Genomic DNA, 14,364 nt, shown 5'->3' on the forward strand with positions numbered 1-14,364 from the left:
TGTCTTTAACGAGAACAGTGTGCATTGTTAGACACATATATATATATATATATATATATATATACCTTAGATTTTTCACATGCTAAAAAACCACCTGCGGACGGCGCAGTTTGCAGAAGAAAAAAAACATTACTTTTCTGTAAAGTAACCTGTTACCCAGTTTTGCCTTACATTGCAATAGACAGCCTTAACAAAGTACTAATTCATAGAAGTGCCTTTTACCCGCCCAAATTACTTCAGACAAGACATAAGAAGGGTAATAAGCAAGAACAGGGGCATTAAATTACACTTTTTTCAGTATTTTTGATTAGTAATATGTAAACAGAAATCCTGTATTTTAGATTTTCGTTAGCGCCAATTATTTTTGTAGGATTTTTCTTTACAATAGATATGGACCCAGTGTTACCACAGGCAAGGGGCTATAGGGCTTGGGCGCCAATAATAAATTATAATGAAGTGCAGGAAATAGGCTGATATTTACACATGACAGGTCTAAAGCCAAGCTCCTTTTCACAAAACCCCCATTATGTGACAGGGCGGGCGGGCAGCAGCAGCACATAGGAGTCTTCGCATTATTACCCCCCCCCCGTCCCCCCAGCAGACAGGAACACAGAGGAAGGAGCCCGGCGCTCTAGACACCGTGGCCCCCCCAGTCCATACATTACATCCACTGGTCACGGACTCACCGCACATCGCAAGGATTTCCCACCCGCAAGTACAGGGTGCTTTGGGGTGTGACCAGTCGGTGCCTTGGCGCCGATCAGGTTTTCTTGAATAGTTTACCTAGCGGCTCTCGATCCTACTCTTTGCGTAGTAATACAAACCGACCCCCAGTACACTCCATTGCGGTTTCATGACTCACAGCAAACGAACGAAGGAAGAAGAAAAAGAAAAAAAAAAAAAAAAGCCGAGCTTCAGAACAGGACGACACTGGCGCATAGCGACCGAGCGCGCAGGTGACGCACCACCTTCCTGCACGCTCCGACCAATCACCACCTTGGTCTTCGATGTCGTCATAGGTGTGCGCTTCAATCAGAGAGGGCTGTGTTTCGCCGTCCGTGGAGACAGCTACACGTTACACGTGCTGTCACCGTGATCATCGCTGTATGGATTTACTGTGAAAACAAGGTTAGTTTAGATGGCAGATCTATGAACAACTCAGGGGTGTTTCGCTTGTTCAGTCCTTATATATTCGCATCTAGTAACGAGTCACTAGTTTTAAAGTAACCACGTTATTGCTGGGCATTAAATGTATCCTGCTTGTGAAGTATTACAAATAATAAAAGGCTTCATTAAAAAACAAAAAAACGTAAACCACAAATGACACCGTTCTTTACCGGTGTCATTTGTTTTAGGCTTACTTACTTATAAAGCTATGTTTGTTTACTTTTTGAGATTTTATGAATGATATTTATTCATATTAAGTATTATTTGTTGTTCCTTTATTTTAGTTTGAGTCTGGGTATCAAGACTTACCGTTTTGTTTTTATTACGTGTTCATTACAGAAAACTGATCATGGCTGCAGTTTACTCTGGGATCCACTTGAAGCTAAAGAATTCCAAGACACCGTGGGAAGATAAAATAAAGTTGGCCCACTTTGCATGGATCTCTAACCAGTGCATCCTTCCTAACAAAGAACAGGTAAACACGAATATAGTCTGCAGCGCCCATTGGAACACATTTATTAAAAGTTTCCCTTGGTGAAGGACAATCTGCTACTACCCTCTCCATTCAATACGTTTTTATGTTTAAGGCAGATAGGAGATCAAACCTAAAGATCTTTTCTTTTAAATAAACTCCATGTGCAGGTATGTTCGTTTGTGGCTGATTACATATTATGCAAGCAGCATTTTATATTTTCTATAGATTTATAGAGATGTGTTGGATTACATAGAGATGTTGGAAGTAGACTTGGGTATGGATTTGCATATATTATTTGAACCAGAATTATTTGTACCTGTATAGTGATTATGATCGTTCTGTTGGAAAAGTCATCTTTTTTTTAATCAAATTTATCTGTTTTCTTGGGGGGTTTTTTGCGCAGGTTTTACTTGACTGGGTGAGTCATGCTTTGGTTGGGTGTCACACGAAGAAAATTGCTCTGGAGGAGGATCTTGAGCAAAAGCTTTGGAGCTTCTTACACAACATTTTGCATAGCAAGAAGCTGCAGAGCCTAGGGAAGGAGGGGAAGTCTGTAAAACTTGGATTCACTATTGCACAGGTGATTCAATGTTAACTTATACCATGTAGGGGTGTATTTACTAAAGAGTTGGATGCGTTTCACTAAAATGTAAAAAGTTAGTTTTATCTCCCTGACTTCACTTTACTACACTATGAATGGTCAACTCCAGGAAACTTCTGCTCCAGAAAAAGCTTGGATGGCTGCTATAAAAGATAGTTAAATATGTGAGGTTTCCCAGATTGGTTTAGCTGTCCTTTTGTAAATGCTGAGCTCGTTCATATAGATGAATTAGCGAGGCATGGCTCTTTATAATACATAGAATGTTCTGGAAGTTTAAACCAGAACTCTCCTGCTATCTCCTCCTTTAGTGAAATAACTCCACTCTCTTTTTGCATCTCTTAATAAAAAAAAAAAAAAAAAAACATTTAACACTGTTACATAGATATGTGTTTGTATTACATCAGAACTAATATAATCAATGTTTTTGACACCTGTGTATATACTTCATGCGGAGATTCACAACAACGTACTTAACACATTAAGGATTTATTTTAATAAAGTGTTAAGTATTATTATAAAATCCTTTTCAAGAACTTGTAAGCTCTGACACAAAGCCGACATGGTTTATGAATAGGATCCAGTAGTCATGCGGGTATTCATAGAAAAATAATTCTTCCATGCAATACTATACAGTGTTTTTTTCTTTCCCATGACTGTTGTAACAATAGGCTGAAAGGATACTCGTTCATAAAAGACTTGCCAAATATAGGCAATAATAAGTAGACATTATTAGCTCAATGATGTAGAGGAATATTAATCATGGCAGTCTAGAGCAGAGTCTAAAGTACCTTTCTTAATTTCTATGTTCCTAAAACAGGAACTTTTCTAACCTTAGTTTAACGCAGAACAAAGCAATGGAAATATAAGGAACCATCCATGCAGCAGCCTATTCACTTTTGCATTCGTCACGTTGACCAAAACTAACTTAAACATAACGGCAGATAAGAACCATTCGGCCCATCTAGTCCTTTTTTTATTCTGCAGTAAAAACTCAAGAGCTTTTTTTCCACTTTTGGTCTTCACTTATACAGGATGACGTGCCTATCTTGCTATATATTTCTATTACATTGAAGCTGCATGGCTTCCGTGGCATTTAATGTTAAATATGGAAAACAAAAATGATTTCCTCATAGTCTATAGATGTTTTCATTTATTTGAGGGTATATGTTGTTTTTATGGAGGATAACCTTTTTAATGTGTGCTTTATTTCTGTATTTTAGGTCATAAATGAATGTATTGCTTCATCCTGTGCTACAGAAGGATCCCGTGCAGGCCTTGGCACAGTGCTTAGTTGCTGTCAAGGCATTCTTTCCACTCCGGCTCTCTCCTTTGTCTATACAGCTAAATGTGAGCTTATGGTAGAGCTGCTCAGAAACGTGTCTATGTTGGCTTGCCATTATTTGGCTTCGGCAGAATCGATCACAGCTCCGTTATTTGATGTCCTTCAGATGTCTTTTACGCAGTACCTGCAAATACAAAGGCAGCAGAGTAACCCAAACAGAGTGTTTACCCATGTGCTGTCACAGTTATTTCAGCCCTGCTTATTACTAAGACATTCCCTGAACACTCGTTCTTGGGGCAAAGAAGATGATAGCCGCGTACGCCATCAGTTGAGCAAGGATATTCGAAGTAAATTAGAGACAGTTCTTCAGATGGGACTCTTCCAATCAGAACTCTTGTCTTCATACAAGGAAGAGCTGCTTTCGGAAGTGGACCAAGTGGAAAAGAAAAAAGGATCCGTGAAAACACTCTTAAAACCTGTTGGTTCCATGATGTCAAAGCTGGAAGATTCTAGTTTTTGTGATAAACAAAACTATTTTTCAGTTTTAGCTAATTCTGTTCCTCTCTTATACAAGCTTTTTCTAGACTCCTACTGCAAAGATGGAAACCAGCTGGTCTGTTTCCATATGCTGGTCAGACTTTTTGAGTGTCTCCAGTCATCAGTTTTGAAGCAAGCAGAGAGTTCATCAGAGCAACCAAGTTGGAGCATGGGTCTTTTTGCCTTAGAACAGATCCTGAATCTTGTCCTGAGTCATGACATATACAACGTTGCAGTGGATCGCATTAGGCACAGAGGAATTCAGTACAATTTCTTCAGAAAGTTGTCAGAGATGCTTGTGTGCAACCCTTGCACCTCTGTGTCTGCCTGGTTCCGCTGTCTGAAAACATTAATCTTGTTAAATCACTTGATTGTTGAACCAGATCTTGATGACCTTGTGTCGTGTGCGTGGATTGATGCTGACATTTTAGATTCGCGAGTAAGGAAAGCCCAAGAAACCCTAATAGTAAGCCTCCTGCAAACATATGCTAAGCTTCGCCAGTTCCCCAAACTCTTTGAAGAAGTTTTGATAGTTATATATCGTCCAGCAACCGATGAATTACGACAGCCTGTTTTCTCTCCTGGACTAACTAAAAAACTTTCAGAGCTCCTTCTTGAGCTGCCCCCAAACCAACTTTTGGACATCTGGTCCATGGTAATGGAAAAATGCTATACTGTTATCCTACCAGGTATTAAAGATGATGCAGACATGTCGCTGAAACTATTTTCACTCGGTTCTATATTGCACTGTTTGATATTTAATATGAAGAGCATGGATAACAACAGTCCAGTACCTGTTATTGCACGCTTCCAAAATCTTATGAAGAAAATGATGGATGAATTTATAAAGCCCTCGCTTAATCTCATTAAAAATCATTCAGTAGATGCAGTATCCTCCGTTTGGCTCCAGAAACTCTGTGATGTCACTCTTCTGCTTATTTACACTTGGCTAGAAGTGGATACTATGACCAAGTTGAATTGTACCAAATACACGTCACAGCTAGATAAATTTAGCACTGCTGTTGAGTATCCTGGTGAAGGCTGGGACTTGTCATTACTCCTTGAAGACAAAGAGTGTTGGGAGACAATGGTGACACTCGCCAAAGGTCCTGTGAGCAAGTACTGTTTAGGACTCTTGTGTATTCAGAAAATTAAATACATATTAATGCAAAATAGATCCATGACGGAAACAGACTTCTTAGCTCTTCGTTCCACTTCTTCTTTCATACTACATGTTGAAAATGACTTTTTATCCAAAGAGTGTGAACCTTGGTGTGGTAGTGCAAGTGCTGTCGATGCCAACTGTTTTCCTGCTGCTCACTGGTATCTTGTAATATCAAACCTCTTGATCATCCATCCATATATCTCTCCAGAGGACACTCATCAGGTTGCAGCAATGTTGTTGGATTTATTACTTTTATCTGATAAAGAAGACCAGGAAGACCACGATACAATGATTACACTCAAAACCGTATCTGATAGCCTTCTGAGTAGTGATTTTTTTCCGGAAATGCGTATCTTGCAATGTGCTTTTGTAACAGCCGTAATCAAAAAGTGTACCGTAAGCACACGAAAAGATCTGAGACATACATTTGATCTTCTTTCTGTGAAAAGCCTTCTGTGGCATGAGGATTTCTTTTCTTCTAACCGAAAAGGAGGGAAAAGCGATAACTCTTCCCAGTGTTGGGATAACATGGAAACTGCAGCGCAGACTGTATTGTCAATGAGCCGGTCAGGCACCTCTCCAAGTTTGTCTGAATCAGATATCGCTCACCTTGTTAGGGTTATTAAATTTATTGTTGCATTGAAACCTGATAGTCTGTCCCCCTCGGATCAAAGTCGCTGTTTTCTCTTACTACTCTCTTTAACTCGAGCAGGCTGTGCGCTTGGGAATCTTTGTCTAACGTCCACTTGTTGTAAGCTCCTGACATGCCTCGTTAGCGGAAGGTATTCTAATGGAGTGTTCAAACTGCTGTATGCCAGTGACATTCTAGAAATTGCCGTTGGTTCGCTTTTGAAGGCTAGCTGGGAATTTGCCAACGGCGCTGAAATGAATCCGCAGTGGCCCGATTTCATCCAGACTGCGCAGTCTTTTCTGGAGAGCTTCCTTGGCATGGTTGTAGAAAGGAAACAAAGTGTCCTCCTGAACCTGGAGAAATTTTTAGACTTTGTGGTACATTCTATACCGGGTTCAGAAGACCCAAAGTGGAACATCCGCATAGGTCATCTGCTTCTAATAGCACTCAACACCTTATGTAAGCTCATAAAACCTTGCCTACAGGAACAGCATTTAAATAAACACAGGACTCAGAGTCTGTCATCTCTGCTACAAGAGGCTGTGGTGAAAATGGGCATGGTTCTCCATCAATGCCTGAAGGTCAGTGAGCCTACTCAGATGTTGCCATCCTTCCTGGTGTCCTGTGTTACAACCCTACTTGAAGCTGAGCTAAGCCGCTTGTCGCTGATGGACACGACGCACACAGATGTTAGGGACAAAGTGGAACTTCAGAACGTTGAACTGTACAAAAGTTTCTGCTCGCAGATTTTGAGAGAGCTTTGCTGCGCGGAGGACCAGATTACCTTTTTGAGAGCTGCTTTGCATTACTTGACAATCTGTATAGGTGTGAAAGAAATTCGTGATTCCCAAGAAAGCCTAATCATCTCAATATTCAGTGCGCTGAAAAACCTTTTGAAAGGTAAGCGTTTTCAGGTCTACAGTGATTTATGATACTGCTGTTAAAACTCTCATTCAACGGAAAATCTCTGTTGAAACCAAACTTATAGAATCTTTGTTTCGAAAAAAAATTTTAACTGTAAAAAGTTATGGTAAAGATTCAGTCTTTGTGTGCGTGACTCCCAAATAGTTTTCTTGCATTAAAGGACAACTGTAGTATAGCATCCATATTGCATAAAATATTGTTCAGATATGACCAAAAAGGCATGTCCCTGTCTTATTAGTGTTTAAAGTAATTTTAAAGAAACTTTTTCGCGCTTCACTTATCCTTTAATGTTGATGTAATCCATAGTGACTCTTATGTTTATATCTCAAAATATCTTAATTTAAGTTTTCTCTAGTTTCTCAGTAAATGTTTAGTTAATGACAATAGATGCTGTTATCTCTGTTTGAAATAACTCCCACTCACTATACGGTTGCCAAGACCCTATTTTCATAGAAACGTTGATTGGCATGCTTTAGAAGGCTTGGGAATACGTTACATGTCTTGTTAAATGTACATTTTGTGTTTTCAGGCCCTTGGGTGGGCATCCATATAATTCAACGCGTAGAGAGCGAGTTAACGGAGTTATTTTCCCGCATGGTACAGAGCTGCAGCGATGAAGAATTCTACGTAATGATGAAGCTTGTTCTCCAATGGCTCGAAGTCACTAACTTGTGGAAACAAGATTATAAGGTAGGTGAACTTTCTATTCTGTGTTCATGTATTAGTATGATTAGTCTGCACTATTTTATTATATCTTTTCTCGTGATAACACTGAAGAAATGACACTGTCAGGAAATGTCCAAAGTGTGTCGTTTTACATTTATTAACCTTAAACTACTACCACACTCTCAGCCATCCCTCCAATTTACCTAAATCGCTTGCCATTCATTTGTTTCACCTGGAAATCCTACCGTCTGTCACTCAACTCTTTTGACATTTTAATCCAGAGACTATATGGGGACAATGTTGAATGGTTTACGGAAATCTAGGCGATATCAACAGCTCCTCCTTGGTCTGTTATCTTAGTTAACCAGTCATAAAAATAAATTGTTAGTTTGACGGGGTCTCCCTGTAGTAAAGCCATGCTGTTTTTGATCATGCAAATTCCAGATATCTTGTCATTTAGCATGATTTCCATTCATTTTCCAACTACTCGCTTAAGCCTTATTGCTCCTGTAATTGTCTTCCCTGCTACATTTCGTACGGGGATACTACAGTTGCAAACTTCGGTCTCCTGGAACTATTCCTGCCAATAGTGACTAGTTAAATAAGTCTGCTATATGGTTTTGCCAGGATGTTCCAGAGCTCTTTCAATAACTTTAGGTGTATGCAGTCGGGTCTTTATCCTCTGTGAACACACCTGGTTTGCATGTTCCCTATTTCTCTGTGCTAGCTAGGTATCCACACCTTCACATCCCACTGTATTCCTTTTTATATATCTAAAGGATTTATCACACTTTTTGTTAATCCGGCAAACTTATTCCCAGTGTTTCTTTTGGTGCATCTAATAATGCGTTTTGCCTCGCTAAGCTTAGCTTTATATTTGCTCCCATCTTCCTCATTTTGAGTCTTTTATAGTTCTTAAAAAGCTACCTTCTTCTCATTCAATATATTTCCCTTGTCTGCGAGGTACCACAGTTGCTTCTTTTTTATTTTAGTCTAACTATCAAGTTTAATGCAAAGTTTTTTTGTTGTCTTAAACCGAATATCTCTGAAATAGTTGCACCTCTCCTGGCCTCCATCTAAAGACCATCATAGACTCACCATAAAATCTGTTTGTTTTAGAAAAATCAGTCTTTCTAAAACCTTAGTTTTAGTGTGTTGCAGCACAATCTCGGTCCTTTATGTTCTCCACACTGATGATGACTGACGCCCAATCAAGTCTCCATGTGTAAATACTAAATCTTGTACAGCCTCCTTCCTTGTTGGCTCCTCTACCAATTGCAAGACACGATCCTTGTAAAGAATTAAGTAGGGCTGCAACTAACGATTATTTTCATACTCGATTAGTTGGCCGATTAACTTTTTCGATTAATCCGATAATTTTTTTTTACATTTTTCATTTATTTAAAATAATTTAATAAAGTAGCGTAGGATGTAAAAAACAAACAGCAGAATAAAAACTTTGATAAAAATGCATTTCTTGTTTTTATTTCCCAACCTGCCCCCCCAGTTATGCACATTTGAGCCCAGGCTTGCCACACCGCCTCCCAGATATGCCACATACCCCCAGACATGCCACTCCACCGTCCCCACATATGCCTTATATACCCTATAAGCCTTATACCTCCAGATATGTCACTCTGTATACCGTATACCCCCTGATATGCCCTAGTGCCCTCGTAGATTTGCAGACTCATTCACAGACACAATACTTTTATAAATAAATACACGGTTAATCTTCACTGCCCCCAGGATTTAGATTCCCCTCAGTTTGCCCCCCTTTACCTCTAACTGCACCTTAAGTTAACCTAATTAAATTAACCCTCAGTTCTCAGCATTAAATTAACCCTGAAGAGAAGACCTCTTTAACCATAACTGCTCCTAAATTAACCCTGAACTTCACCCCATCAACCATCAACCACAATTAACCGTAAACACCCCACTAACTATAACTGCCCCTAACTTTCAGCAGCCCAAATATTAATTTTATAGTCACCAGTTAGATGAGTTCTTGAGCCATCGGCACGTTGGCCCCGCCCCATTCTTTCTCCCTGTCCCTCCCTGCAGTCACTGCCAATTGGCCCCGCCCCTTTCTCCCTGTCCTTCCTTACAGCCAATCGGCAGTGACTGCAGGGAGGGACTGGAAGAAGTGGGCGGGGCCAATCGGCAGTGATTGCAGGGAGGGACTGGTAAGTAGTACCCGCTGCTGTGAGTCACACTGAAACGGATTATAAAACGAGGAGTATTTTTGCTCTGAAAAACCCCTCATTTTATAATCGATAAAAATCCATTCAACTAATCGATAATGAAATTTGTTGGCAACGATTTTCATTATCGATTGTATCGATTAGTTGTTGCAGCCCTGGAATTAAGATGTCCTCTACTCCTGGCTGACCCAGCCGTTTTGGGTTTTCCTTCTTATTCGTCACTTTCCTTCATCAATGTGATTTTTGTATGTGTCTGCCTTGCAGGAGCCGTTTGCTAGCATCACTCTGATTAAGCTGCTGCTCAGTTGCCCGTTACATGGAGACTGTGGGAAATTATTCTGGTTTACTGCTCCCCAGATCATTACAGCTCTAGTGGTAAGTCCTAAAATCAGCTGGGATTGTTGTGGAAAGTATGGAAGTGAGTATTTGACGAGGGAACCCAGCCTACTAACTTTGTCTACATATGAGGGGTGAATGTGAACTGTTTTTATTACCACTAACCAGTAATGTTTATATTCACCTGAGGCTATTTAACAATAGTAGCGAAACCACCGTCCATGTTAACAGTTCATGAAAATCCAGATCTGATGACTTAAAAGCTTTAGTGGATCTACCCGTTTTGCTCTGCCAAACTTTGAATAAATCGTTGTACCTCCTAGCACCTACTAAACACAGAGAGGAATCATTTTGCTTGTGACTAATGGGCAGAACGTTTGTGAGACTCTACAATCTATTAGTAGTGATGTGGTAGATTGCGTAGAAGAGGATTAGTGTATTTTATTTCCACAATTTAATGCATAAACATTTTTTGCTTTATCTCTACATATTTCCTTACTGCGGCCTTTAGGGCTGTAGAGGAACACCCAGCAAATATTATAAGGTTTTATTAAACAATGACTTTAGGGAGTGAAAGAGGCACAGAGGGATTTGGGGTCCCAAAGAGTGGTCTGATTTCCCCCCCCCCCAAAAAAAATAGTATCTTTCTAACCTTGCTTTTGTTTTTCACTTTTTGCAGACTCTGTGCAAAGAAGCATGTAAAGACCGCTCGCTGCTTCCCACTATAGTAGTACCCGTGTTGGAGTCGTTAGCCTTGTTGTTAAGACGGGGTGAATCTTTCCTGACAAACCCGCACCACATTACCCTATCATTCAGCGTTCTTTTAACAGTGCCGCTGGATCACCTGAAGGCAGACGATTACTACAGCATGTTCCTGGGAGCACATGAAGTACTTTTTTCCATACTGCAGTGTCATTCAAAGGTAGCTATGTATGTTCTATGTAAAAAAAACTAAACATTTAAATATCATATTATGACCCTGTTTGGAAAAGTCAAAATTCATAGATCCTAAAAAAAAGATACTGAACAGACGGGTTCATTTCGTCTTTACTTATATATTCATATATCAAGTATTTTTCCTGGGCCAAACCAGCAAGAAGCTGCTTTTTCTCACTCTATGACTAGTTCAATAATTTTGTGTTCTTTATTCTTTTAATGTGTTTTTTTTTCCTCCTCCTCTAGGCTATGCTGAAAGCAGTTCCATCATTTCTGAGTAGTTTTCATAGACTACTGTTATCTGTGATGCACGAGGGAAGGCAGAGAGGAGATAAAGGTAATTATATCATTGTGATTCATTGTCAGCCGTACTCTATTTAGAAGAATATTATGTCCGAGAGCAGCCCTATTTTTTTCTACTAGAAGTATTGGAAATGCATGTGAGGATGACACTGTCGGCTAGCATAAAGTGCTACAAGAGAAACCATGGAAGGCTAAATAATTTAGGCGGCAAAGAAAAATGGTGCTTGACTGAGCGAGTATGTAAAAAGAAACCACTTTCTCAAGGAAAAATAATGATTGGTCTAAGTTTAGTACTTTTTGCCACAAGTCTGTTAATATAGTTTAAGAGGCTGATAACGTTAGACATAACCAGTGATAATCGGAAGGATACCGGGAGATAACAGCGATTACTAGCGAGCATTTGACACTCACAAGTTTTCTTAATAAACCAACCATTGGCACTTGGCGTTAGAAAGTGATTTTTTTTTTTTTTATATGATGGCAATTTAAACACGACATACTTGCGGTCTTACTGTTTTGCTTGATGGCTTTGCAGTTGCCGCTCCTGAATGTGAAGTTATAATGCAGTGTGCACGGCTGGCGGAGCGCATGTATACCCACATAGCAGCAAAGACCGAGGAATTCACTGTGTTCTCTGCTTTTATAGTCTCGCAGTATGTAAATGAACTCCAGAAGGTAAGCAGAAATGGAAGATAGATTACTTTGTATCCTTAAGTATTATAACAAATGACATGAGAATTTATTTCAGATGAAGGGCCAGAGGCTTAGTTGTAATGTAAGAAAGCTTTACTTTGCTGCAAGTGTTTACTTTGCTTAGAGATATGTTACAGTCTACCAGCAGAATTGGTAGAGGTTAACACAGTAAGGCAATTTAAACGTGCATGGGATAGGTATAAATTTAAAGATGAGATGAGACTGATTAAGGTCTGAGTCTATATCGGGAAAATAGACCAAATGACTTTTCTACCTCTCCCCACCCGTGAGAAACAAGCAGCCTTATACAAAGATTTCCAAAGAAGCTGGAAAGTTAAATTGTGTGTTTAATAACCAAGTTAGCGAATACATCTTTAAGGGCTGCTGCCAGCAAAAAACCTTGCTGTGATTACTGTGATTTTAAAAATAAAAGCGTACTCAAGTACAGAGGTGAGCCTGTGGTTACTGGCACCTGGGTGCAGGATTTCTGTGCATTTAACCATGCAAACTTGTTTTAACACACACTCTCATACATGAACACACAAGCTCGCATAATCTAACATCACCTTACACCATATGCTAACTCACCACATTCTATACTCTCTACTAATTACAGAGTCACTTAGCGTTGGGTAGGTGACCCAGCTAAGGTCCTCCAGTATAGGGGTGCCTGGGTTTTATAGGCCCAAAACAGGACAATTCACACTTTAGTAGCATTGTAAGAGTCACTGTCTGGGTGAAAAAAGCAAAACAGACTGATAAGGTAATGTAACCTAAGGGGGGTGCAATAACTCATTAGGTCCATATGAGAAGAATGTGTTGCGGAATCAATGTCTTAATCAAGGAAGATAATCAGAATCCCACACAAGCGTTCAAAATTCAAAAAGGAAACACTAGACATCAAGACACAAAAGTGCCTTATGACACTGTAGCCGGAAATCCTAAATCTTTGTCTAATCTAGTTTCTGTACTAACGTGACAATGGTACTGAACTAACACAGCTATCCTCTGCAACAAAATAATAGTTATATATACACAATACATATGACCCACAGAGTATGATCAACCACCAAGGCTTGCCGATAAATGAATACATGACCAAAAATTAATAATAATAATAAAAAAAAGTCAATACTTTAAGATATGCAAGAGACAGGCCAGGAATTATTTGAATTCTTTCATGTATACAAGATATATCTAGTTTAGTAAATTTTTGTTGATGTCTGTACTTTTAAGCTAAGATTGAATTGTGCCCTGTTTGCCCTCAAGGACTGGAGCTGTGTAGGCCTGATCTACATCAACCTCCATATCTTCTTTCCTTTCACCAAGTCACATGCTCCAGCTTTCATATCATGTCCCTTTCTACCATATAACCAACACCAACCTCCATATTATCTCTTTTCCACCAGATCACCTTGCACTAATCTCTGTATTCTCCCTACCAGAACCTGCCATGTCCCCATCAGCCCCTATAACACCCCTTCAACTTGCCTACCTTTTTTTTTGTGAGAGCGGCAGTGTTCTGTGGTGGTCTGCTGTAGAAGCCCCAACAGGACCTGTGCGGTTGTATGGAAAAACGCCGCGTGTGAGAAGATCACATCTGGTGCTTCTCATACAGCCATGCAGGACCTGCCATGGCCTCATAGAGAAAAAAAACTTTTTTTTCCTCTCATATTTGGTATTATCGCTAAATGTTGGCTATATTTTTCTGATTTAGGTGACTCTGCAGCCTGCCGTGAAGAAGCATTTAACTGAAGGAATCTTCCACATTTTGGACCTATGTATTGACCGTGATATCAAGTTCTTAAATGCATCCTTACAAATGGGGGTGAGAGAAGTATTCAAAGAGCTGTACAATGAGTACATCCATTACCACAAAACAAAGAACCAAGGAGAAGAAAAATACACCGCTTGATTTGCATTTTATGTTAAAATATTTATGTATATTAAATGGTAAAAACATATTTTAAGCATGAATTGCATTGCTTAAAATATTTTTCCAGGGTACAACCATGGTCGTTACCTTAATGGAACACTAGCAATTGCACAGTTTAATTTTTTTTTGTAATACCAGACGATATATACCGCTATTAGGTATACATGGAGGGAGAGGTGAACAAGGAGCATTGTTCTGCAAAAATAAATGTGCCATTTACTGTTTGAGTAGTATTGTTTATTGAAAAGCATTTGATTTTATTTCATTAATTTTTTTTACTTTATATACCCCAAATGTGTGGTAGAGGGTTGGCCCTAGGTAATGGAAAATAACGAGTTGATCCTGGAACTCTCATGCAGATTCCATATTGACAAGATAAACACTTAAGGCTCTATCTCTCCTTGAGACCTGGGATTCTGCCGATTTACAATGTAAAGTTTATTTTTTTTACCGCTACTGCAGGTTGTTAAATTTTATATAAGGATTTTGGGGAGGCCTGTAATATTTA

At 39.4% G+C, this 14,364-nt stretch overlaps 1 protein-coding gene across 1 annotated transcript; it reads left to right on the forward strand.

The window, feature by feature from the left end:
• Positions 1–1,516: 1,516 nt before the first annotated feature.
• Positions 1,517–13,835, forward strand: LOC149283418 (unhealthy ribosome biogenesis protein 2 homolog). Its single transcript, XM_089497636.1, has 9 exons — positions 1,517–1,642; positions 2,046–2,222; positions 3,464–6,758; positions 7,312–7,472; positions 9,917–10,027; positions 10,668–10,910; positions 11,171–11,261; positions 11,763–11,902; positions 13,638–13,835. The coding sequence occupies exons 1-9, from the start codon at positions 1,517–1,519 to the stop codon at positions 13,833–13,835; spliced, it is 4,542 nt and encodes a 1,513-aa protein (XP_089353762.1).
• Positions 13,836–14,364: the final 529 nt, after the last annotated feature.

This window comes from Sceloporus occidentalis, unplaced genomic scaffold, assembly GCF_023333645.1.
Source record: "Sceloporus occidentalis isolate IW3139 unplaced genomic scaffold, rSceOcc1.0.p SCAF_105, whole genome shotgun sequence".
Taxonomy (NCBI): domain Eukaryota; kingdom Metazoa; phylum Chordata; class Lepidosauria; order Squamata; family Phrynosomatidae; genus Sceloporus; species Sceloporus occidentalis.

What these genes read in the sequence shown, in the direction of transcription:
- LOC149283418 (XM_089497636.1), top strand. Translation starts at nt 1,517, where the DNA reads ATGGCTGCAGTTTACTCTGGGATCCACTTGAAGCTAAAGAATTCCAAG. An exon ending in GCTGAAAAACCTTTTGAAAG is followed by an intron (nt 6,759 to 7,311) that starts GTAAGCGTTTTC and finishes TTGTGTTTTCAG; the next exon opens with GCCCTTGGGTGGGCATCCAT. An exon ending in AGATCATTACAGCTCTAGTG is followed by an intron (nt 10,028 to 10,667) that starts GTAAGTCCTAAA and finishes CACTTTTTGCAG; the next exon opens with ACTCTGTGCAAAGAAGCATG.